The sequence below is a fragment of the Bos javanicus genome, chromosome 15 (assembly GCF_032452875.1).
Source record: "Bos javanicus breed banteng chromosome 15, ARS-OSU_banteng_1.0, whole genome shotgun sequence".
Taxonomy (NCBI): domain Eukaryota; kingdom Metazoa; phylum Chordata; class Mammalia; order Artiodactyla; family Bovidae; genus Bos; species Bos javanicus.
The window spans coordinates 44,486,064-44,512,233 of record NC_083882.1 but is presented as its reverse complement, the minus strand read 5'-3'; the positions used below and the strand labels follow the sequence as shown (position 1 = coordinate 44,512,233).

At 39.9% G+C, this 26,170-nt stretch overlaps 1 protein-coding gene across 6 annotated transcripts in view; it reads right to left on the bottom strand.

Moving 5' to 3' along the window:
• Nucleotides 1–26,170, bottom strand: part of RIC3 (RIC3 acetylcholine receptor chaperone) — a 61,810-nt gene that overhangs the window by 2,976 nt on the left and 32,664 nt on the right. For 2 of the 6 annotated variants that reach the window (XM_061380499.1, XM_061380497.1), the window contains exons 2-5: nt 24,418–24,644; nt 23,166–23,241; nt 20,859–20,952; nt 10,449–10,597 (exon numbers count right to left, since the gene is read on the bottom strand). In XM_061380499.1, the coding sequence (XP_061236483.1) occupies nt 10,449–10,597; nt 20,859–20,952; nt 23,166–23,241; nt 24,418–24,644 (546 nt within the window). Of the gene's footprint in view, nt 1–10,448; nt 10,598–20,858; nt 20,953–22,602; nt 22,681–23,165; nt 23,304–24,417; nt 24,645–26,170 lie in introns of those variants that run through there. The other 4 variants (XM_061380500.1, XM_061380498.1, XM_061380501.1 and 1 more) reach the window with 3 other exon arrangements.

Genomic DNA, 26,170 nt, shown 5'->3' with positions numbered 1-26,170 from the left:
AATTAAAGAATGAAATGAAATAAATCTGTGTCAGCCAAGCCGAGCCTAAGCAGCAGATGGGCCGTGCTGGAGCTCACATGCCGGTGTTGGCAACAGCAGCCGTGCTCACCGTACAACGTGAAAGCCAGAGAATCCAAAACCCATTTGCACATTATGATAATTGGCAAATTGAACCCTAACATAAACCGTTTTTTTTTTTGCCTACAAATTCTGAAAAGTAGGGGTCTTTTTTGGTGCCATGCAGAGTGTGGAGACACATTTTTACAACATTTATGATCAAGAGGGAAAAAACAAAGTCACACAGGCTTATTGTAGAAAATCTGAAAAACCCAGACAAGTTTTAAAAAAGAAAACAAATCACCTAGAATCCCATCACTGATAACAATGTGTTGTGCCACCTCTGGCCTTTTTATCACTGCAAGTGATAACATATATTTTTCTCTTTTTTAACAAAGAGGGATCATACTGTACATAAAATATTGTACCCAGATTCTTTTCCTTCAACATTATATAATGAGTACTTCTTCATATTATTAGGCATTTAAAAGTTCGCTGCAAAATATCCCATCATACAGCTACATAACTGACATGATTTACCATGCCCCTTCTGTAAGACATTCAGATTCTTTCCAATTTTCCATTATAAGTTTCATATTAGTTAAGATCTCTGAATATAAATCCATGTCCATTTCCCTATTTTTTTAAGATAGACTTTTAGAAATATGAAAACTAGACCAAACGGGATGGACATTTTAAAAGCCTGTTTTATACTCTGCCAGATTACTTTCCAGAAGAATGGTATAAATTTTTAGTCCTACCAGTGATAAAAAAAACTCCATCTTCTCGCATCCTCACCAGCACTACAGTAGTGTGTCAAGAATCTCACCAATGCAGTCTGATAGTTCCCAGGTTTAACTTACTGTGGACAGTATGCTGGGTGAACTGGAGCTTAGCTACCCAAGGTCCTCACAGTCTCTTTGGTCAAAGGCAGAGGCTGGGGAGGTCCACTTCTAGTTAGCTCCTAGCCACTGAATGCTTAAGAGTGAAGTCTGTTTTCTGGCATGTTTCTGCCTTCTCCCTACACCAAGAACAAAGCTTATGTTGGAGTTTCATGACTATCTGCCTTGGTTTATGATGGGGAAGCCTGCTGAAGAAAATCAAACAGTGACTCTCATAACTACTTGAGTAGCCCATATCAGCCAACGTACTGATTATGCAAGAACTTAAAACATAAGCAAGAAACAAAAACTCACTGGTCCTACGAGGAAGTCCGCAGTTCAAAATGGGAACCAAACTAAGCAAACTATGTAACTGCAACTGCTAAGTCGCTTCAGTCGTGCCCGACTCTGTGCGACCCCATAGACGGCAGCCCACCAGGCTCCCCCGTCCCTGGGATTCTCCAGGCAAGAACACTGGAGTGGGTTGCCATTTCCTCCTCCAATGCATGAAAGTGAAAAGTGAAAGTCAAGTCGCTCAGTCGTGTCCGACTCTTAGCAACCCCATGGACTGCAGCCTACCAGGCTCCTCCATCCATGGGATTTTCCAGGCAAGAGTACTGGAGTGGAGTGCCATTGCCTTCTCCGAAACCATGTAAAGAGCCCCTTAAAAAAGTCAATGCAGGAAACAGGAGTTAAGGTCAGTCAGCTTTTAACTGACATTTCCAGTAATATTCAACTGGTTATTATGTATAAAACCAATCAGGCTTCAGTATAAAAAAAGGAGCAAACAGAATATAAGAAAGAGCTGTCAGAAACTGAAAATCCTAATTGCAAAAAAAAAAAAAAAATTAACCTGAATAAGGAAGAAAAGAGTAGGTTGAAATAGACATGACTGAGAACCAAATTAATATATTATTAGAAGTTCAAGGTGAAGAATTCTCCTAGGACAAAGATAAATATGACAAAGAAATGGAAATTATGAGAAAAAAGATAAGCTGCACGGAAGACCTATCCAAGATCCAATCTTAGAATTACTACAATTCTACAGTGAGAGGGCACAGTAGATTAAATGGGAGCAATAATCAAAGAAATTATAAGAAAATATTCTTGAGTTGAAAAAAAGTCCCAAGTCTTCAGATGGATAAATGCTAGGTAAAAATACTTTGAAAAATCCATACATTAATACACAGTCAGATATATGCTGATGAACTTGTACAAATTCAAACTTTTAAATATAAAAAGAATACGAATTTCCAGAAAGAAAACGATACTAGCTAACCAAAAACAGGATGCCCATTGAGAAAAAGAATAAGACTGGGATAAGAGTTATCATTTTCAACATCAAATGAAAGTAGAGAATGAAGCAATGTTTTCAGACTTATAAGGGAAAACTTATAAGGCAAAAAATGATCATATAATTTTATATCCATCCAAAAAATTACTTGTATCAAGATGAAAAATGGTTAAGTCCAATACTTAGAAAGCATACCCTTCTATTTTGGGGGAGCTGGGGGAGGGCCTTAAGGAAGTATTCTGACATACAAAAATTAATCAAAAGTTTAAATTAAAGAAAGAAGATACTGTATACAAGAAAGTGGTAAAAGATGAAATCTGTAAGAATTATCAATGTAAAATAATTATTAATAATGTGGTTAGAAATTTAATGACATTGTTAAATTCTTAGAAAAGGCTAATATCTTTAAAAGCTACACAAATCATTTGGAGCTTAAACTCTATATAATTTCAACAAAACCTAAGTAGTAGGTAGAAAATAAATAAGAATAATTTTACCTTATTTGGGAACATGTTATATAATGAAGATTTGCAATTTGGAAGAAAATAAATAATACCATTTTTCATTTCATTGATTACTACTGAGAATGAAATAATTTTTCTTCTGTTTTGTGAGCCAGTTGAATTTTTTTCTTTTGTGCACCACATAGCTATATGGATATCAGTGTTTCCTAAATTAGTTGTAGAACTTTTTATATATTAAAGATATCAGCTTCTTCGCTAATTACCAGTCATATTTGTTACAGATATTTTTCCAATTTAGTGTTGGTTCTGAAAACTTTTCAACCTTGTCTGATCTACAGAAAGTAAAAATTTTATGTATACCATATAAGTTTTATGTTATACTATCCCCTCCCTTATAATTTCTTGCATTGTTTTTTAATTAGTTTTTTAAATTTTGTGTTAATTGTAGATTCATGTGTAGTTATAAGAAATACAGAAACCCCATGTACTATCTAGTTTTTTCTAGTGATAACACCTTACAAAACTATACACTATAATGTCACAACCAGGATGTTGATACTGATATAGTCAGTATACAGGAACATTTCTATCACCACAAGGATCCCTTATATTGCCCTTTAATGGCCACATCTACTCCCTCCTGCCCCTAATTCCCTCCTTAACCTCTGGCAAGTTTCATTTCTATAATTTTGCCATTTCAAGACTGTTATATAAATAGAATCACATTACATAATAACCTTTTACAATTAGGTTTTTTTTTAATTCAACATAATCTGGAAATTCATCCAAACTGCTGCATTTATCAGTAGTCCATTCCTTTTTATTGCTACAATCTTTCCCAGCCAACAGAGTCTTTCAAATGAGTTGGCTCTTCACATCACGTGGCCAAAGTATCAGAGCTTCAGCTTCAGCATCAGTCCTTTCAATGAATATTCAGGATTGATTTCCTTTAGAATTGACTGATTTGATCTCCTTGCAGTCCAAAGTGAAAGTGAAGTCACTCAGTCATGTCCAACTCTTTGCGACCCCATGGACTATAGCCTACCAGCTCCTCTGTCCATGGGATTTTCCAGGCAAGAATTCTGGAAGAGGTTGCCATTTCCTTCTCCAGGGGATCTTCCCAGCCCAGGGATCAAACCTGGGTCTCCCGCATTGCGGGCAGATGCTTTGCCATCTGAGCCACCAGGGAAGCCCTGCAGTCCAAAAGGACTCACAAAAATCTTCTCCAACGCCACAGATCAGAGGCATCAATTCTTTGGTGCTCAGCCCTCTTTACGGTCCAACTTTCACATCTGTATGTGACTACTGCAAAAACCATAGCTTTGACTATACAGACTTGTCAGCAAAGAAATGTCTCTGATTTTTTAATATGCTGTCTAGGTCTGTCATAGCTTTTCTTCCAAGGAGCAAGCATCTTTTAATTTCATGCCTGCAGTCACCATCTGCAGAGATTCTAGAGCCCAAGAAGATAAAGTCTGTCACTTTCCACTGTTTTCCCTTCTATTTGCCATAAAGTGATGGGATAGGATGCCATGATCTTAGTTTTTTGAGTGTTGAGTTTCAAGTCAGCTTTTTCACTCTCCTCTTTCACCTTCATCAAGAGGCTCTTTAGTTTCTCTTCACTTTCTGCCACAAAGGTGGTGTTATCTGCATATCTGAGGTTACTGATATTTCTCCTGGCAATCTTGATTCCAGTTTGTGCTTCATCCAGCACGCCATTTTTCATGATGTACTCTGCATATAAGTTAAATAAGCAGGATGGCAATATATAGCCTTGACATACTCCCTTCCCAATTCTGAACCAATCCATTGTTCCATGTCCAGTTCTAACTGTTGCTTCCTGACCTGCATACAGGTTTCTCAAGAGCCACAGGTAAGATGGTCTGGTATTCCCATCTCTTTAAGAATTTTCCACAGTTTGTTGTGATCCACACAAAGGCTTTAGTGTAGTCAATGAAGCAGAAGTAGGTGTTTTTCTGGAATTCTCTTGCTTTTTCTATGATCCAGTGGATGTTGGCAATTTGACCTCTGGTTCCCCTCCCTTTTCTAAATCCAGTTTGTACTTCTGGAAGTTCTTTGTTCACATACTGTTGAAGCTTAACTTGAAGGATTTTGAGCATCACGTTGCTAGCATGTGAAATGAATGCAAGTGAGAAAAACACAGTATGTCTCCCCATTTATTTATTAATAGATCTTTGATTTTTTCATCAGTGTTGTATGGTTTTTCAGCATGCAAATCCTGTACATGTTTTGTGAAATTTATACCTAAGTCATTCATTTTTTCGAATGATTACAAAGTTTTCATTTTGATGCCAGCACATTCATTCTAGTGTACAGAAATACAACTGATTTCTGTATGTTTATCTACCTTGCTGAACTCATTTATCAGTTTTAGCTTTTAAAATAGATTCCTCAGGGTTTTCTGTCAGACCATCATGTGACCTGCAAGCAGGCCTTTTATTTCCTTTCCTTTCCTTCCTGTACTACCTAGAACTTTCAGCACCATGCTGAATAAAAGTAGTCATCCTTGCCTGTTCCCAGTCTTTGGGAGAAAGCACTCACTGTTCACCATTAAATGTAACATTAACTGTAGGTTTCATAGATTCTCTTTATCAAGCTGAAGAAATTCCCCTCTAGTCCTAACTTCTGTTTTTATGATGAACAGATCTTGCACTGCTTTTATGCTCAAGAAATTTTTTCCTGCTAAGAGCAAATACCTATTCACAACTATTTTTTTCTAGTTTTTAAGGTTCCTCCCCTCCATCCTTTACTATTTAATATACCTAGGGTTATTCTGATGTTAATATGTACGCTCTTACTTCTGCTCTGGCAATAATGAAGGCATGAGGATTCCCCCGTTAAACAACTAGAAAATCAAATGAAATCTATGAAGAGCCAATTTTCAAACATTAATAACAAAAGTAGTCATGGATCCTGAGAAAAGGGAAGCAGGGCCCAGTGGTCTCACTGAGCTTGGAACGCAAAGTCAGGGAGACCGGAGCAGTGAGAATATATAGGGAAAAATACTGGAAGGAAAGGAGTTTCGCAAAGAGAGCTCCAGAGATCTATAGAGGGAACTCCTAATGTTTTTAACTGTGTTCGGATCTGTGCATATATGGGATAAAACCAACCAGGGCCAGGAAAAGAAATGCTAAAAGCATTAGGCCTATAAATTCCTGGAGCTCACACACAGCTGGGAACAGTTCATGTCCTTACTAGCCAAAGTGGAAAGACCTTGTGAAGCATCACGCAGAGACCAGTGAAAGATGCTACTTTACTAACAGGGCTAAATTAGCCACAGAATAAAGGTTGCTTTGGACCCACTTTGCTACTGCTGGTAAGTCGCTTCAGTCGTGTCCAACTCTGTGCAACCCCATAGACAGCAGCCCACCAGGCCCCGCTGTCCCTGGGATTCTCCAGGCAAGAACACTGGAGTGGGTTGCCATTTCCTCCTCCAATGCATGAAGGTGAAAAGTGAAAGTGAAGTCGCTCAGTCGTGTCCAACTGTTAGCAACTCCATGGACTGCAGCCTACCAGGCTCCTCCGTCCATGGGATTTTCCAGGCAAGAGTACTGGAGTGGGGTGCAACCTTAAAAACAAGCACTGAAGGATCCAACTGATTTCTGGTAACTTAACTGTGTATTAGAAAGAAGTCCAACACTAAAGTACCAAGACAAAATCTAGCATTCCACAATGTAAAACTCACAGTACCCATCATCCAATCAAAATTTACCAGGCATGCATAAAGGGCAGGAAATGAGGACCCATAACAAGGAGAAAATATCAATAACTAGAAAGAGAGCTAGAAATGACACAGAAAATAAGATCAGCAGTCAAGTCTGTTAAGAAAGCTGTTATAAATATGTCTCATATGTTCAAGAAGGTGGAAGAAAATATGAATATATGAGAGAGATGAAAGACATAAAAAAACCCAAACAGAACTTCTAGAGATGAAAATACAATATCTGAGATTAAAAACACACTGAATGAGACTAAGAGCAGATTATATACTGGGAAAAAAGATTAATAAAGCTGAAGACATAGGAAAACGATCCAAAATCAAGCATGGTGGAAACAAAAGACTGAAGAGAAAAAAAAAAAAAAGAGGCCATATGTGATCTGTGCAACAATATAAAAAAATCTAACAAACATGCAACCAGAGAATCAAGAGAGCACAGAAGCTCAAGAGAACTATCTCATTAATGAAACAATGGCCAAAAATAGATCAAGGATCTAAGCTTCCACCTTGAGAAACTAGAAAAAGAATGTCAAACCCTAAGTGAGCCATAGAAATCAATGAAATAGGAAATAAAAAACCCAAACCACAGTATAGTTCTTAAAAAGATCAACAGTGTTGATAAACCTCTAATGAGTCTAATCAGGAAAAAAAAATTACACAAAGGCCCAATTACCTATATCAGGAGAAGAATAGGACACATCCTTATAGACCTTACACATGTTAAATAAATAAGGGAATATTATAAATAATTTTATACTAATAAATTTGATAATGAGAATAAAATATGTAAACTCATTGAAAGATACAATCTATCAAAGTTCACTCAAGAAGAAATAAACTGATACAGTGCAATTCATGTTAAGAAATTAAATTCAGTCATATAAGTCTTGCCACAAAGAAAACTCCAGGCCCAGATGGTATCACTGGAGAAATCTGCCAGACATTTAAGGAACAAACAAGTAATCCTACACAAACTCTTCTTTACAAAAGAAATCAGCATAATTCACTAACTTAAGTCACCAAAACAGAAAAATAATATGATCAGTTCATATGATTAACAAAAAGCATTCATAAAATCTTAACACCCATACATTATGAAAAACTCTCAGCAAAGTAAAACTAGAAGGAAGCTTCCTCAACTGAAAAAGAACATCCATGATAAACCAAGAGCTCACATCATATTAATGGAGAATGTGTGAGCACTTTCTACCTAATATCAGGAAAGCAAGGATGTTTGTTTTCGCCACTTCTGTTCAATATTGTGCAAAGAGGTTCTAGCCAGTGCAGTAAGCCAAGAAAAAGAAAAGACCTATGTAGCAAAAAGAAGTAAAACTGTCTTATATAAATAATTTGAGACTGTCTACATAGCAAGTTTAAAGAAATTGAATCTTAAAAAATCTGAAGAAAAAAAAAGGAAGCTACTTTGTGTTTAAGAAAGTCACAGGATACAAGATCAGAAAACAAAAATAGTGTTTCTACGCAGATAGCAATAAGCAATTTAAAAAATTTTAAATATCACTTATGATATCAAAAATATGAACATTAAGGATAAATTTACAAAACATGTACAAGACCTAAATACTGAAAACTATAAAACACTGCTGAGAAACTCAAGATCTAAAAATGGAAAGATAAAAATGTTAATGGATTTATCGTTATAATGTCAACTTTTCCAAACTGATCTAAAGAATCAATACAATGCCAATCAAAATCCCATCAGGCTTTTTTTTTGTAGAAAGTAACATAGAGCCCCTTGATGAAAGTGAAAGAGGAGAGTGAAAAAGTTGGCTTAAAGCTCAACATTGAGAAAACAAAGATCATGGCATCTGGTCCCATCACTTCATGGCAAATAGATGGAGAAACAGTGGAAACAGTGGCTGACTTTATTTTTGGGGGCTCCAAAATCACTGCAGATGGTGACTGCAGCCATGAAATTAAAAGACGCTTACTCCTTGGAAGGAAAGTTATGACCAACCTACATAGCATGTTCAAAAGCAGAGACATTACTTTGCCAACAAAGGTCCGTCTAGTCAAGGCTATGGTTTTTTCCCGTGGTCATGTATGGATGTGAGAGTTGGACTGTGAAGAAGGCTGAGCACTGAAGAATTGATGCTTTTCAACTGTGGTGTTGGAGAAGACTCTTGAGAGTCCCTTGGATTGCAAGGAGATCCAACCAGACAATCTTAAAGGAAATCAGTCCTGAATATTCATTGGAAGGACTGATGTTGAAGCTGAAACTCCAATACTTTGGCCACCTGATGCGAAGAGGTGACTCATTGGAAAAGACCCTGATACTGGGAAAGACTGAAAGCGGGAGGAGAAGGGGATGAAGAGGATGGCTGGATGGCATCACTGACTCGATGGACATGAGTTTGGGTAAACTCCAGGAGTTGGTGATGGACAGGGAGGCCTGGTGTGCTGCAGCCCATGGGGTCACAAAGAATCGGACATGACTGAGCGACTGAACATACTGATTTTAAATTTATATGAAAATGTGAAGGGCCCAGAATTACAAAAATGATTTTGGAAAAAAACAGCTGAAGAACTTGCCTTACCAGATTTCAAGACAATATAAAGACACTGTGATATCAGTATAAGTATACACACAAAGATCAATGAAACAGAACAGAAAATCCAGAATACACCCACCTATACGTGGTTAAATGATTTTTCCATTTTCCAAAAGGGAAGGGTTGGTTGATTTCCAACCAACACACCAAGATAATTAAATATAACAAAATAAACTGGAACAATAGAATATCAATATGGAAAAATATTAACCTCATCCTGATACTGCACACCATATATAAAAACTAAAAAACAGATCACAGGCCTAAATGTAAGAGCTAAAACCATACAATTCTAGAAGAAGGCAGAAGACTTAGGTAACTTTGAGTAAGGCAAGGATTTCTTAAAAGGTCACAAATAAAGTGAATCATAAAAGAGAAAATGATAAACTGCACTCCATCAAAATGAAAAAAAAAAAAAAAAAAAACTTCTGGTCTTTGAAAGATGCCACTAAGGAAATTAAAAGGCAAATCACAAATCAAGAGAAAATATTTGCAAAATTCATAACTGACAACTTATATCCAGAATATAGAAGAAACTCTTGCAACTCAATACAAATATGACCAACTCAAGAAAGTGGCACACAGTGTGAACGAACACTTCACCAAAGACACACAGACGACAAATAAGTACTGAAAGATGTTCACCACCACTAGTTGCCAGGGAAACCCATACCACAGTCACAAGCTAGACACCACTACACACTCAGTAGAATAGCTAAAATTAAAAAGACTGATGATGCCAAGTGATACCAGGGATGTGGAGTGACTACAATTCTCATACACTGCAAAATGGGAAAGCAAAATTTTAGAACAATTTTAGAATAATCAACCTACTTTCCAAAGTTGAACACACACATATAAAACCCAAAAATTTCATTCTTAGAGATATACCAAAATAAATACAAATATATGTTCCAATAAAAATGTGTATGCAAAAGTTCACAGCAGCTTGATTCATAATAGCTCAAAGTTGGCAGCCCAAAAGTTCCTAAACTGGTGAATGGAGAAACAAACTCTACCCAGACAACAGAACACTACTCTGCAATTAGAAGAAAGAACTGCTAATACACTCAACACATGAAGCTCAGAAGCATTACACTAAATCAGTGAAGCCAGAATACAAAAGAACATGTGCAGGATGACCCATTTATACGGAAAAGGTAAAGCTAGAGGGACAGAAAGCAGTTCAGCTGTTGCCAGGGCAGAAGGGGATTAGCAGCAAAGGCAATGGTAACTTTCTGCGACGATGGAAGTATCATGACTATTTCATGACTGTGATATGATTATACAACTCTATATATCTGTCAAAACTTATCCAACCATACACTTAAAATTGATGAACTGTGTATATCTTATAACTCAGTAATAAAGCTTATTTTAAAAAGTCTGTTGGTCTCTTTTCTGGACTGATGGTTAACAAAGAAATAAGAAAACACTGTTTACCTTCCCAGTCTTCCATATAAGGGGCCTCCTCAGCTTCTTTCTCTGGAGTGGATCTATCAATGAATTTTCCTTCTTTCATGACCCTGGTGATTTCTCGGAGCTGATGCAGCAATCGTTTTTCTTGGTCAGAAGTCACAGTCTGTGCTCTGCTTAGAAACAGCAGACAATCCAGCTAGTTAGTAGCAAATACTCCTAGGCGATGAACATAAACATTACTATGATCTGTCTGGACTCTAGAATAGGAAGTTCAATAGCAACAGATAATTACTCTAGGAGTTGATTCTGGAACTGCACAGATGGGAACCAGAGATGTTAGTTCAATGTTTTGATTTTATAAATGGGAAAACTAGGGCCCAGAACAGAGCAAGTGATTGTCCGAGGTCCCAGAATGATTTAATGTCAGTTCTGGGACAAGACTCCAGAAGTCTCCGCCTTCAGATTCTTTCACAGTACACCTCACTGCCCCGATTCCCTATCCTCAAGCAGTTTCACCATTACTTACATTACTCCATTACTACAAGCCACTTTTCTCTGCAGTAATGTCATCAAAAGAAAACGTGCTAGAGCACTTGCCTCAATGAGAGAAAAATACGCTACTAGGCTGACTTGACGAACCTTTGTTGGCAAAGTAATGTCTCTGCTTTTGAACATGCTATGTAGGTTGGTCATAACTTTCCTTCCAAGGAGTAAGCGTCTTTTAATTTCATGGCTGCAGTCACCATCTGCAGTGATTTTGGAGCCCAGAAAAATAAAGTCTGACACTGTTTCCACTGTTTCCCCATCTATTTCCCATGAAGTGGTGGGACCGGATGCCAGGGTCTTCGTTTTCTGAATGTTGAGCTTTAAGCCAACTTTTCCACTCTCCTCTTTCACTTTCATCAAGAGGCTTTTGAGTTCCTCTTCACTTTCTGCCGTAAGGGTGGTGTCATCTGCATATCTGAGGTTATTGATATTTCTCCTGGAAATCTTGATTCCAGTTTGTGTTTCTTCCAGTCTAGTGTTTCTCATGATGTACTCTGCATATAAGTTAAATAAACAGGGTGACAATGTACAGCCTTGACGAACTCCTTTTCCTATTTGGAACCAGTCTGTGGTTCCATGTCCAGTTCTAACTGTTGCTTCCTGACCTGCATACAAATTTCTCAAGAAGCAGATCAGGTGGTCTGGTATTCCCATCTCTTTCAGAATTTTCCACAGTTTATTGTGATCCACACAGTCAAAGGCTTTGGCATAGTCAATAAAGCAGAAATAGATGTTTTTCTGGAACTCTCTTGCTTTTTCCATGATCCAGCGGATGTTGGCAATTTGATCTCTGGTTCCTCTGCCTTTTCTAAAACCAGCTTGAACATCAGGAAGTTCATGGTTCACACATTGCTGAAGCCTGGCTTGGAGAATTTTGAGCATTACTTTACTAGCGTGTGAGATGAGTGCAATTGTGCGGTAGTTTGAGCATTCTTTGGCATTGCCTTTCTTTGGGATTGGAATGAAAACTGACCTTATACAGTCCTGTGGCCACTGCTGAGTTTTCCAAATTTGCTGGCATATTGAGTGCAGCACTTTCACAGCATCATCTTTCAGGATTTGGAACAGCTCAACTGGAATTCCATCACCTCCACTAGCTTTGCTCATAGTGATGCTTTCTAAGGCCCACTTGACTTCACATTCCAGGATGTCTGGCTCTAGGTCAGTGATCACACCATCGTGATTATCTGGGTCATGAAGATCTTTTTTGTACAGTTCTTCTGTGTATTCTTGCCATCTCTTCTTAATATCTTCTGCTTCTGTTAGGTCCATACCATTTCTGTCCTTTATCGAGCTCATCTTTGCATGCAATGTTCCTTTGGTATCTCTGATTTTCCTGAAGAGATCCCTAGTCTTTCCCATTCTGTTGTTTTCCTCTATTTCTTTGCATTGATCGCTGAAGAAGGCTTTCTTATCTCTTCTTGCTATTCTTTGGAACTCTGCATTCAGATGTTTATATCTTTCCTTTTCTCCTTTGCTTTTCGCTTCTCTTTTCACAGCTATTTGTAGGCCTCCCCAGACAGCCATTTTGCTTTTTTGCATTTCTTTTCTATGGGAATGGTCTTGATCCCTGTCTCCTGTACAATGTCAGACTTTATTTTTCTGGGCTCCAAAATCACTGCAGATGGTGACTGCAGCCATGAAATTAAAAGACGCTTACTCCTTGGAAGGAAAGTTATGACCAACCTACATAGCATGTTCAAAAGCAGAGACATTACTTTGCCAACAAAGGTTCGTCTAGTCAAGGCTATGGTTTTTCCAGTGGTCATGTATGGATGTGAGAGTTGGACTGTGAAGAAGGCTGAGTGCCGATGAATTGATGCTTTTGAACTGTGGTGTTGGAGAAGACTCTTGAGAGTCCCTTGGACTGCAAGGAGATGCAACCAGTCCATTCTGAAGGAGATCAGCTCTGGGATTTCTTTGGAAGGAATGATGCTAAAGCTGAAACTCCAGTACTTTGGCCACCTCATGTGAAGAGTTGACTCATTGGAAAAGATTCTGATGCTGGGAGGGATTGGGGGCAGGAGGAGAAGGGGATGACAGAGGATGAGATGGCTGGATGGCATCACTGACTCGATGGATGTGAGTCTGAGTGAACTCCAGGAGTTGGTGATGGACAGGGAGGCCTGGTGTGCTGCAATTCATGGGGTCGCAAAGAGTCAGACACGACTGAGCAACTGATCTGATCTGATCTGAGACCAACCCTAGAATTGCCAGACTGAACCTACTTGTGCAGAAATAAAGACATATCCTAAAATGTGAGAGTTGGATCATTCTGAAAAATCATCTAGACCAAAGGAATTGGGGAAATGGCCCATGGAGAAGAAATTATATATTTATTCACTGTTAGTTAATGTTAGCACTCTACTTAAAACTAGTCTCCTAAGTTGTAATAACATTCGGTGCAATTCTTGAAGCACAGTGCTCAAGTTCCACAGTTTAGAAAACCTGTATGTGACCCCCTCATTCAGCTGTGTTGGCTCTGGGGAAATGCCTGCATGAGTAAGATGAGGCTCAAGGATAACATGTGACTATTTGAGAGGGAAGCGCTGCGTCGTATCGACAGGCAGGCAAGGCCCCACTCAGAAGACTGAGAATTGTCTGCTTTGGGACCAGTTTTATCTACTGGCAGGATTTAACAGAGGCTACTTATTCTCCTCTTAAAACCCCAAAGCACTCGAAGTCAATATAACACCCATGAAGAGGAAAGAAATGATATATTCTGTACCAGCCTCATGGAGGTGTCATCAGTCTTTCCCAGTCCCGAGCCTACGTTTCTTTTTACATTTAACCTACATTATGTTACCCTTAATGACTAACAGGGAAGAAGAAAAAAACTGCTTGTCCTGTCAACATTAAGATGTTAACTGAGGAAAATGCAGGTGCAACATTTTTACAAATCTCAGTGGGAGGAAAATAAAAACCCCAGGAGCTCCACTTTTTCTACAATAAATGGTCTCAAAGCCATGAACTGAGGACAGCCTGTCTGTTCTATATGGATGTGAACAGCTGCTTTATACTTTCCATCAGCAGAGGAGACCTGAATCACCTTAACTACGCATCTGTTCCATAACCCCTAACTCTTATTGTTATGACAACTCATTTTGTGGGAGGCTTCTGGGGCAGCTGGGTCACCCTTAGCTCAAACAGCCTACGTGATTATCACGACACATTGCACATGTACTTCTCTGGACTGTACTTAGTACATTCTGATTTTTACTGAATACAACAATCTTGACTTTGTTTTCTAATTCACGGAAAATCAGAGCCCTTAATTTAAAGGGATATGGGTAGGCTAAGAAAAGCAGAAACAGGAGAGAGAAGCTTGCTTAGAGATTTCCAAACTAAAGTGTCCTCAAATGTACTCAGTGTCTGCATCATGCATTAGGCAATTAATCATGGTCCACTTTACATCTTCTGAATTTACTGCAATAAGCACTTTCATGGATTCCTCATTGTCTCAATTTGGTTTGATAATCCTGGATGTCAGAGATAAGTTCACTACAGTATAGGCACACTGCCATGAACATTTTAAGTGCTCAATAAATGTGTTCGCTTGACTGGTCCCCACTTCCTCACCATCCATTTTCTTTTACCTCCCTGAAATCTGGCTGCCACTCCATCATTTTACCAAACCTTGTGAAAATCAATGACCACTTTATTTTTTGTCCCTTTTGTCACACAGCAGATAGGACCTTATTTCCCCAACCAGGGATCAAACCTGTACTCATTGCAATGGAAGCATGGAGTCCTAACCCCTGAACCACTAAGGAATTCTCCAACGACCACTTTACTCTTAAGTCCAAAAGTCTTTTTATCACATTTCATTCTTCTTGACTTCTCTGTACTACAGCCCATCTTCTCCTTGAAATGTCCTCCTCCTACAACATGGTTTTCCTGAAGGCTGAATCCTAGGGCTCCTGTTTATCCACTCCTATAGGCATGTCCTCAGGAAGCAGACCCAATTCACAGACTAAACCATCACCTCTACATACATGATGCTCAGACTCTACCTCTAATCTTGACTTCTCACACAAAGGCCAGTCTCATAACTCCAGTTACCTCCTGGGCATTTCTACTTGAAGGCCTTGTCACTATACTAAAGCTAATCTTAAATTCACCCTTCAAAACCATGTCCTAGTGGCCCAGGATCATTAGCAACTGCATGAACAGGTGAGCTAGGCGAGGCTGGGTATGGCTGATTCCAAGACGTTAGAAAAATAAAAGGTCAAGTTGGGAGACAACTCAGACTTTTGAATGCTTCAAAACTCTGAGGAGTCATCAAGTTCTGAATCCAAGAGTTAAACACAGAATGAAACAGTGTCTTACAACATCACTCAAATGAGAAAAGAAATCAGACCAGCAGAAGACTGCTGGCAATGGCCACATGCCATAACATGCTTTAAGGATTTGGTAATCTCATCTTTTCCCCCTCATACTCCCAGCCAAATGGACACTTCCGAACTTGAGTCCTTTGTTCTGACCACAATACCCCAATTTACTATTGCTGCTATATATCATACATGGACGTTCTGTTTATTTTTTTTTCTTTTCAAACATATCATTTTGTATTGGGGTAGAGAAGGCGATGGCACCCCACTCCAGTACTCTTGCCTGGAAAATCCCATGGACGGAGGAGCCTGGTAGGCTGCAGTCCATGGGATCGCGAAGTCAGACAGGACTGAGCGACTTCACTTTCACTTTTAACTTTCTTGCATTGAAGAAGGAAATGGCAACCCACTCCAGTGTTCTTGCCTGGAGAATCCCAGGGATGGGGGAGCCTGGTGGGCTGCTGTCTATGGGGTCGCACAGAGTCAGACACGACTGAAGCAACTTAGCAGCAGAGCCGATTAACAATGTTGTGATAGTTTCAGGTGGACAGTGAAGGGACTCAGCCATCCATATACAATACACGGATGCTCTGATGTTTCTTCAACCATACTCAAAGCTGAACTCATGACTCATATTGCAAAGCCTTATCTTCATTCTTCTGTGCTTTATTTTGGTTGATGCTATAATATTCCTACCAGTCTGGGCTGTATTCTGGATTATCTGGGAGGACACAATGCATTTATGAAGGTCCTTAAAAGTAGAAGGGGAAGGCAGAAGAAGCTAAAGTCTCAACTCACTGTTGCTGGCTGTGAAAAGTAAAGAGTTCATGAGCCAAGGAATATGGGCAGCTTCTAAAATCTGGAAAAGGCGAGGAAAGATTGTATCCCAGAACCTCTAGAATGCAGGGAAAAGTCTGGCTAACACCTTGATTTTAGCCCAATGCAAGACTTCTAACATACAGAACTCTAAGATAACCATGTGTGTTGTTTTAAGGCATTAAGGTCAGGATAATTCATTACAGCAGCCACAGAAAACTAATACACACTCCTAGAGCACACCTCTTCTCTCTAAGATGCAGTGCCTTACAGAGAAAATAATACTTGCAACTGACAACCATAGAGGGTTGTACAAATCAAAATAGGTACCAAAAATATTCTAATTGTTGCTGAAAATGTCTGCTTTAAAGTACTTTCTTTACATCCACCTCATTCATTCTTTTAACATGTACAGACACTGTCAAATGTGCCAGCATTAGGAATGCAAGTCTGAATAATGAAAATTCCCTATTCTCAAGAAGGTTATAAGGCATTAGGGAAGCCAGAAAAGTTAACAAAAGATTAGGAAGTAACACGATGCTTACAATATCCAGTAAACATAGGTGGCCTGGGAGCATGTAGGAGGAACACCTAACCAAGTTGTGGGTCCAGGGAAAAGCTCTCAGAGGAAATGATGACTAAGTTGAGACCTCTAAGACAACTAAGAAATAAAATAAGTGTCTGTGGGGAGGGGGTTGGGGCAACACACAAGCCAAGGAAAAAAGTATATGCAAAGTCCTAGAAGCAAAAATGCACAGGTACTTCAGAGGAAAACCACGTACTCAGTGTGGCTGGATCACAGACATGGAGAAAGAGTAATGGGGAAAGATAAAGCAACTGAGGTATGCAGAGCCCAGACTATGTAAGTCATGTAAAACATTCTACTCTTAATCAAAAGCAACAGGGACCTAATGAAAGGCTGAAAGATGTAATCCACTGGTTTGGAAAGCAGAAAGTGAAGGGAGGCAAATTAGAGGAAAAGAAACCACATGAGTTAGTTCTGACCTACGTCAAAAGTAAAGGCATTCTCAGGACTTCCCTGACAGTCCAAAGACTCCATAATCTCAATACAGGGGACCCAGGTTCAATCCCTGGTCAGGGAACTAAGATCTTAAATACCACACAACATGGACCAAAAAAAAAAAAAAATTAAAAGACACCAATTTCTTTAAGGAAAAAGTTAAGGCATTCTCCATTCTCTCACTCATTCTTCCATTTCAACTAATACTTTTCTAGAGCCTACTGCTGTCCTGTGCTAGGCACCAGGAATAAGAAGGATTCCTGCCCTGGCAGAGTTTAGAATGTTTTGCAAGGAGACACTTATTAACCAGGAAGAAATGACAGGACAGGTAATTAATGAGATATGAGAAGTGAAGAAAAGATGAATCTAAGATGACATTTAATTTCTCTTTGGGGCAACTAAGTAGCTGGTGGAGCTGTTTGCTGAGACGGGGAACATTACAGGTAGAATAGGCTCATCTGTGGGCAGATGATGAGCTCTGTTTTGGATGTTCATTCACTCAAAGGACATTTACTGTCTGATGAGGAAAAGAGCAGCTATCTATGTGACATGTCCTACAGAACTCTGAGTACAAAGATCAGGAAAGGAAGAGAAGGATGTCAACAGGGAACGGGTAGGATTTACTCTTCTACCATGATAAATACAAATGCTCACCTCAAAAGTGACTATATACTCTTTCAATGGCAAGTATTTACTTAGTACCTACTATGTGAACGCAGTGAACAGACAAGAGACTAAGCCTGTCCTCGGAGAGTTTATATCCCAACGATGCCTGCCAGAAACGTGCAGTCCCACATATACAACATGCCTGGCAAGGTGTCTGCTGCCAGAGGTTGCACCCTCATGTCTCCTCTCGGGGCACTCCATGCTTCTAGGAAAATAATTACAGCTGAATATGCTGCTCCAGGAAGGAAATTTTGCTGATCACAAGGACAGAAATAAGGACACCTCAGTTCTGGTTCCGAGATCCTTTCCTTAGTCTTTGTGTCCCAGGACTAGAGAGTTTGCTTAATATCAGACATAACATGGCTCAATACCAACCTTCTAGGAGGCCTAATTATTTTAAAATGTGTGCAGACTTATATTGCTCACAGGGGAAAGCTGTCTGAAAAGTTTTCCCATATTTTGATTCTTTCCTAAGCACTAAGTAAAGTATTAGAAGTGGCATATATTGGGAATTTTAAGTAAAATCTTACAGTTATGGAGTGATATTATATAAAAGGACTTGAAGGCTGCAAATGAACATGTCTTCTTTGTCTTCAATCCTCTCCTTGACCCCCAGAAGCCTGGCAATGTGACAAAATCTTGATCTGATAGAAAAAATACTGGGTTATTTTGGGCTCTTCTAATAACCCTAGAAGCACAGACTTGTAAAAGAACAAATGCTACAGAAACTAAGGTTAAAGGATTTAAATATAAAAAGGACAAGAATATAAAACATGTGGCTACCTAGCCCTTGCAATTTTGAAGATGTAAGACCCATAGGGCCTACCCATAAGGATAAAGGGTTTTAGATTAAGGCGTTTCAGAGAGAAAGTCACCTCCTGTGGACTGGAAAATGAGATCTGGGAAAGGGAGACACAAGCTATGCTCTCTTGAGTGAAAGGAGAGCTGATCCCTGGTTCCTGATAGGTACTGTGGAAATATTTATTTTACACAACCGCTGACATGAGGCAGTGCAATCCAAGTGTCCTCAGAGAGTCCCCACTCCAGCATATGACAAGGAGTAAATACTCTGAGCTAGGGCCTGTTGCCCCACAAACAGTGGTCATGGCACAACTCCATATGCAATGGTGATGGCAGGGTGGTGGAGGAGACACACAACTCCTCTGCTTTTGCACATGAAATGTGGAGACGCAATGCTGGCTGGCACAAGGAGGACAGACAGTAGTTAGGAGTCACAGTACTGCACCCCTAGCCTGGACAATGGGACAGATGGGATGCATGGTAGCATTATTTGATCTGAGATAAGGGAGTCTGAACAGCAGTGAATAATAGTGAGAAAATATCTTCACGTAGTTTTTTATCCCAAGGCCAAGTGACTGGGTCTCCCAGGTAGGAGGCCCTGCCCACAGATACTCACTGATAGTTTTCTGACCTTTAGGTGTTGCCTAGGGCTTCAAACTGGAGAAGGCAATGGCGACCCACTCCAGTACTCTTGCCTGGAAAATCCCATGGATGGAGGAGCCTGGTAGGCTGCAGTTCATGGGGTCGGTCGCTGAGTTGGACACTACTGAGTGACTTCACTTTCACTTCTCACTTTCATGCACTGGAGAAGGAAATGGCAACCCACTCCAGTGTTCTTGCATGGAGAATCCCAGGGATGGGGGAGCCTGGTGGGCTGCCGTCTATGGGGTCATGCAGAGTCAGACACGACTGAAGCGACTCAGCAGCGGCAGCAGGGCTTCAAACAGACCAGGCCGGGGTATGATCTTTTCTGAGGAACAAGGGTCTATAAAAGTCTGGTACTTGCCCACCCAGACTGAGTGGTATAGGGGAAGAGCAGAAAAGGCCAGAAACACATAGTTGCACAAACTAGTTTAGTCACATTCATACGAAACATTGAAACAGATAATGTACGTATTTAGCTTACAGCTTGGTTATTAGTAACTGCTAATAATACCAAATAGTATTACTCACTCACACAGATATACTCATGTATAGATATGTACACCTACCTCAACTGCTTTGGAGAAGGCCAGATGGTCACTGTGCTTTCTGGGCCAAAAGAAGGTCAAGGGTGCTGGGCCCAGCTAGGCAGGGATCACTCTTAAAAAGGTCACTTCAGCAGCAATGTAGACATTGCAGGGAAAAGCCAAACCAAGGGACTATAATTTGAGGATGTTTACTTTTTTCATATCCAGCCAAAGATGGGCAAGGCAGGAGCCAGAAAGCAGGGAAAAAGAGTACGGGGCACTAACAGCACCATGGATGGCAAACAGAAGGGGCCAAGGTAGAGCCGTTTTCTGAGGCCAAGACTCTGCACTGAGCCCCTGAGTCTACAGGAGGGACCTCTCAAGACATCCTCCTGCATGGGACCTCCTGCATGCCATTCACCCCAGTTCCTACCCCAGCCTTGTCAGAAGGCCTAGCATGAACCGAATCCCTCTGTCCTCAATTTCACATTCTGGTTTCTCCTCTCTCGCGTTCCTACACCCGCGTTTTCTTAGTTGATGCCAACTTCCACTAATCCCCAAAGCCACCATTTCAGGTCCTCAGCCAGCCTTGCAGCAAAAGGACTGTGTCTGCGCCATGGTGCATCCTAAAGGGCTAGTTTGGCTCCTGACACCTACTTCACACACCCAGTTCTGTTCTGGCACAGTCAACAAAAAGCAAATGCCTACTCTGAGCATACCTGGGCTCCTCCATTTTGTCTCAAATAGAAAGCACACTATTTAATAGCTTTCTTGTTTTACTTAAGATAATGCCATTTTTAGACAGCTAGGAAATGACTTCCTTAAAACCCAGTCATTTTACCTTGCGGCATCCACTCACAAATTTACTCCCTCTCACAGTAACGTTGCACAACAGAGAACATATACTTTTGAAAATGACACTTGAAAGTGTGAAAATGGAAATGTTAAATGAAAAATAATATGCAAATGAATAATAACAATAATATAAAGTGAAATCAAGTGGGCCAGAAATCAAAGAAAAATAAAATTTTGAATTAACTCTCTAAATGGGCAACAGTCTGATCCCTGTTATGTGAAAACATACCTCTCACCATTAGGCCCCACTCTGTTGATTAATTTTTCCATGGCTTCCTCTGTTTCCTTCAGTTTTTCTTGCAGTTGAACAAGCTCAAAATTGGCTGAAAAATAAGCATCAATCTGAGAACCATCATATACAACCCCTTAAGCTCTTTTCTGAAACACAGCTGGCTGTGACATTCTACAATAATCCAGGCTGGTCCTGAGACTCAGAGAAGAGCCTGACAGGCTGTGCACCTAATCCAATCAGGACACAAAGGGTACTGAGGTCTAGGTACCAAGATATAAAGGATACACGTTGAGAAACTGATGAATAAATCACCCGCTCTTACACACAGAAATACAGCAGGACCAGCCAAAGAAACACCTACAAGTGAAAAACACAGCCCTACACAGTCAGCCAAGAAGAAATGAAGGTAAACATCATCTTTCTAATTCAAATAATACTTGAGGATGAAGTACCAAATCTGGTAAAGGTCTTCAGAAAAGGTATTAAAGCCTTGAAATGAGCACTGTTTCATCTGTACCTAAGATCTGAAGACATATGGAAGATAACAGTTTAATTCTTCAAAAGAAAAAGACTTGAACTAGGTCTGACACATTCATGCCCCAGGTTTTCCACTTCAGTCATCTGTGCTTGAACTGTGTAACCTTGCCCTCTTCTCAAAAAAGGTCAGAAAGGAGCACATCTACTGAAACTAATGCTAAGGTCCTAAAAGGAGAACAAAAAAGTAAATCACTCAATCAGTACATGAAATAAACTTTAAAGCAACAGGAAAATAAAATGTTGTTCATTATGTAGATAATCTAGACATTCTGTTTCATATCTGAGTGTCATCCCACACAGATATATTTAGAGGGTCACTATAAAATATAACATTTCAAGTGCTTTTTAGTACTTTTATAACATATTTTTCTGCATCCAATTAACACCTGTGCCATGTAAATGCTTGGGTTATTTTTATTTTGTGTATGATTCAAAATCAAAGAGTAAAAAGTTGATACAACTGCTACTACATCATAAGACAGCTGCTCTTAGGAATTCATTTTATTTACTTCTTTCTGTTTTAAATGCATTATGTGACATTATGAATTTGTTACTCTTTAGCTCACAAATCTTTTTCAAAAATTTTATGATGTGTTTACCATCACTTTTGGTTAGACACTATCTCAATTAAGAATACAGCAAGGATTACAGTCACTTAAATCTGAATATTTAAGATTTCAGGATGCAGAAGCCACTGGGATACCTATTTTCATAGTGACTCTAGAGTAAATACAAACAGCAACTATGGCTGAGGGCAGATGCTTCAGTAGCGCAGCCTTTCTTCATTTTGATGATGTCTTTCTTTTAAAAAACCTCTGATGAGGCTTCAGTATCCACAGGATAGTTTGGCCTCCAAGGCCTTCAACAATACAGCTTAACTGACCTACTCTTCATGCCTTCTTTCACACAGCTGCCCTGTTTCAGGCTGTGTCTTACTCAAGTTCCCTATCAGGCCTCCTCCACAGCTAGACACGATTTCCCAGAAGGCTTTCACCAACTCCCTTTTTTCTAGGCAATAAACTTTTCACCAGTTGTATCTTCCTAACATTCATCCTAGACTATAAATTCTCAGAGTGAAGAGTCATGCCATATACATTTCATTTTTCCAGAGAGCATAGAATATGCTAGTTGGTCCATAAATAATTGATGATCATGTTTCAAGAGTCAGAAGTATTAAACTCTATCCCTAGATCTAATAACTTACTTTGGCAACTGACTTGATCTCACTGCCTCAGTTTTCCTCTATGTGAAATAAAGAGATTTGCTGCCAATATTCTGAAGTCTGGAAATGAGAAGAAACCCATTCTAAGTGTAAAATATTAATTTGTAATATATGTTAACAAAAAATGAACTGACAGTTCTGTACTTTGCATAACTGTCTGTCCCTTAAAAGCCCAATATCAACATGGAAACTTTTGAGAATTCCCAGTGTGTGTTTGTTAGTTGCTCAGTCGTGTCCGACTCTTTGCAACCCCATGGACTACAGCCCATCTGTGGAATTCTCCAGGCAAGAATACTGGAGTGGGTTGCCATTTCCTCCTCTAGGGGATCTTCCTGACCCAGGGATTGAACCCAGGTCTCCCCCATTGCAGGCAGATTCTTTACCATCTGAGCCACCAGGGAAGCCAGTTAAGGTAAAAACACCATCCGATTAAACTGGGACAACTTTTGAGAAATGCTTTTAAGGCATATCCACAGACTGTCACTCTGGCTGCTTTACAGCTGTCTGACTCAATGAAACTTATGAAATACTGAAAGGGCACTCACTAATTTTCCTGTGGGTGTTTCCAGGTGTGGCAGTAGAGCACTTCCGATCCTCTGCAGTACTTTTCCCCCTTGAGAGCTGAGAAGTGAAGGAGGTACAGCATATCAACAGCAGCTCAGAACCTCAAAGTCACGGAACCCCTCATATTAAATTAAAAAAAAACAAAAAGGTTGGGAGAAATCAAATCAAGCAGCAACGTTAGAGAAACACCTCAAAAAACAAAAGCCAACAGAAGGTTCCCAAGTAAAAAATTATTGAGGCACAAGAAAACACTCTCTTCACAAGTCATGTGCTTTGCCCATGCTCACTGAAGACTCAACCTAGGCTGCCAGTAGAATTCCTAGGCAGGAGAAAAGTGACCTCGTACTCGAGTTAGGAGGTCAAAAAGAATCTGCTTCCTCTGCTTGCAGCGCTAAGGCCTGTGGCCTGCCTAGACATGGAACTTAATTAGGAGCCTACTTTCAAAAGGACCCAAATCATGTCTCCTCAGAACTAGGAAATATCAGGCTTAGTTTCAGGATGTGGCAGTTCTGTTTCAGGAGAACCACTACTATTAGGATTTCCCTGGTGGCTCAGATGGTAAAGGGCCCGCCTGCGATGCAGGAGACCCGGGTTCAATCCCTGGGTCAGGAAGATCCCCTGGAGAAGGAAATGGCAACCCATTTCAGTATTCTGGCCTGGAGAATTCCATGGACAGAGGAACCTGGCAGACTATAGTCCATGGAGTCATAGAGTCGACACGACTGAGCGAATTACTCCAACTGACATTAAAAATAGCACTCCTGGTAAAAGGAGGAAAAAGTGGTGTTGGCACAGTCACTATTTGGCCTCAGTGATTACCTGGAAATCACAATGCCAACCCTAATGATAAAGTTCTTCTTAGAACTTCTTTATGCCTTTACAGCTTGCAAAGATGCCCAGTCAAAAAACCAGGTAGGGCAGCAAGAGGGTAGGCTTTGAACTTTATTGCTCAATGGATTAGGAATTAGAAGGATCCAGGTTCAAGCCCTGCTTCTACATTTTTAGTTGTGAATTCTGGGGCAAATTATTTGGGTTCTGAGTGAAGATTTTCTCATCTATGAAACTGAGATAACAGCTATCTTAAGTATCTTCTAAAGAAGAGGCAAAATTTAAAGAGACGGTAGATTTGAAAAAGGGCTCTGAAATACAAAGGGTTTTAATGCTGACAATGATTCTCATTATGATGATAATAGATTTTCACTGATGTAATACAATCAGGATGATTCCACTTACCTTAAACAGAATGTACAGTATATATAAAAAAATTCCAAAACCATAGATGGGAATAATTTGCCCCATCAGGCCTCTTCCACCACTTCCTGCTCCAGCGCCTCCACCTGATCCCTTGGCCTTTGCAAAGGCTTCTGCGAGGTGAGACCTCTGGAAACGAGCCCCAGGGGTCTGGCCATCTGAGGGTGCCTGCTGCTGATGCATCATAGGTGGAAATCGACCCAACTTCCCTGAGAAAATAGATGAATCAGTCTTTATTTCTTCTACTATTTTAAATACAGCTATTTTGAAACACGTCACATACTGAGATACAAATAATAGAAGCCAACTCAAACAAGTTTAAGAAAAAACTGGAACTTGATTATAAGGATTTACAGGTATCACTAGAGTAATAAACACTATGTGGCAATCTCTAGCTGTTCACTAAACCCATTTTTTCTTCCTTTTTTGGTCCACAGGTAGATGACATTTTTCAGCTTCCCATACAGTTAAATATGGCCATGTGAATGAGACCCAGTCAAAGCAAAGTGAATGACAGGTGCCAGTTCAAGGCCTGGGCTATACAACTTCTCATGTATTGAATTCTGTGTTCATTTCCTTTCTTCAGGCTGGATGCTGACACCTAGGGAGGCATTTGGGAGTCAAGTGTTGAAAACGGCAGAGCCTCTATCAACCCAAGTTCCTGAATAACTGTGTGGCACAGAGCCTTCCACTGTCGCCATCCCACCAACTTAGCACCATCTGGACCTGTTCATGTGAGTAAGAAATAAACTTCTATTGTGTTAGGGCCATGATATACTGTAGAGTCTATCTATTAGCGCAGTTAGCCACCCCAACTAATACATGTAAGGAAATGCAATATATATAATTTTGGTCTCAGAAGAGAATACAACTGGAAATAGGAAAGCCATCAGGATTCAAGACAGCTCCTCTCACACTGTACCTCAATCATTCCCCCTCTCTATGGGGCCAGAAGGCTTTTTTTCCCTGTTACTTTGTTTTTTTCTCTGTTACTTTATACTAGCTTCTCCTTGAACATGAAGATGTTTACCCCCAAACCCTTCAATTTGCATGTCCTTCAAGGGGTCAGCAGATTGGTCATAACTCCAAATTCCCTGCAGGAAGATTGTGAGGGCTTAGCTTGGGTAGGTATGTGACACTTTCCAATCAGCGGCAGCTGAGCAGACAGGATTCGTGTAGTACAAACAGGGTCACAGGGGCTCATCTCTGTGGGTGGAAGAACAGGGCTTAGAGAAAGGAGCGCACATCAATTTTCTCACAGTTTTCCTCCATCGGGGAACCAAACATAAACACCAACTGTCAAGCCTCCTCCAAGTCATAGGTGAGAAAGAAAGGAAGGTCATGTCTTCAAAAGCCATGTAAACAGGCTTCTGTGGATAAACCACTGACAGAAAAGACTAAGGAGCAGAAAGACTTCCTGATTCAGGCTCTGAGAATACAGACTATATGGTAAAAAAAAAAAACTGGTGGATTTGACTTCAATAAAACTGTGGATTTCTGTTTAATAAAGAATACCATGAACAGGGTTAAGACAGATGACACAGAAGGAAAAGCTTTTGCAGTATCTAAACTTGACAAGGCATTAAACCTCTGGAATAGTCAAGGAATTCCTACAATTTAATATGAACATCAGAGGAAGCCCAATAGAAAAATGCCCAAAAGATATGAGTAGGGAACTCACAGAAAGAGAAGCTCAAATGGTTAACAAGTATATTAATAGATGATCAAAGTAAAA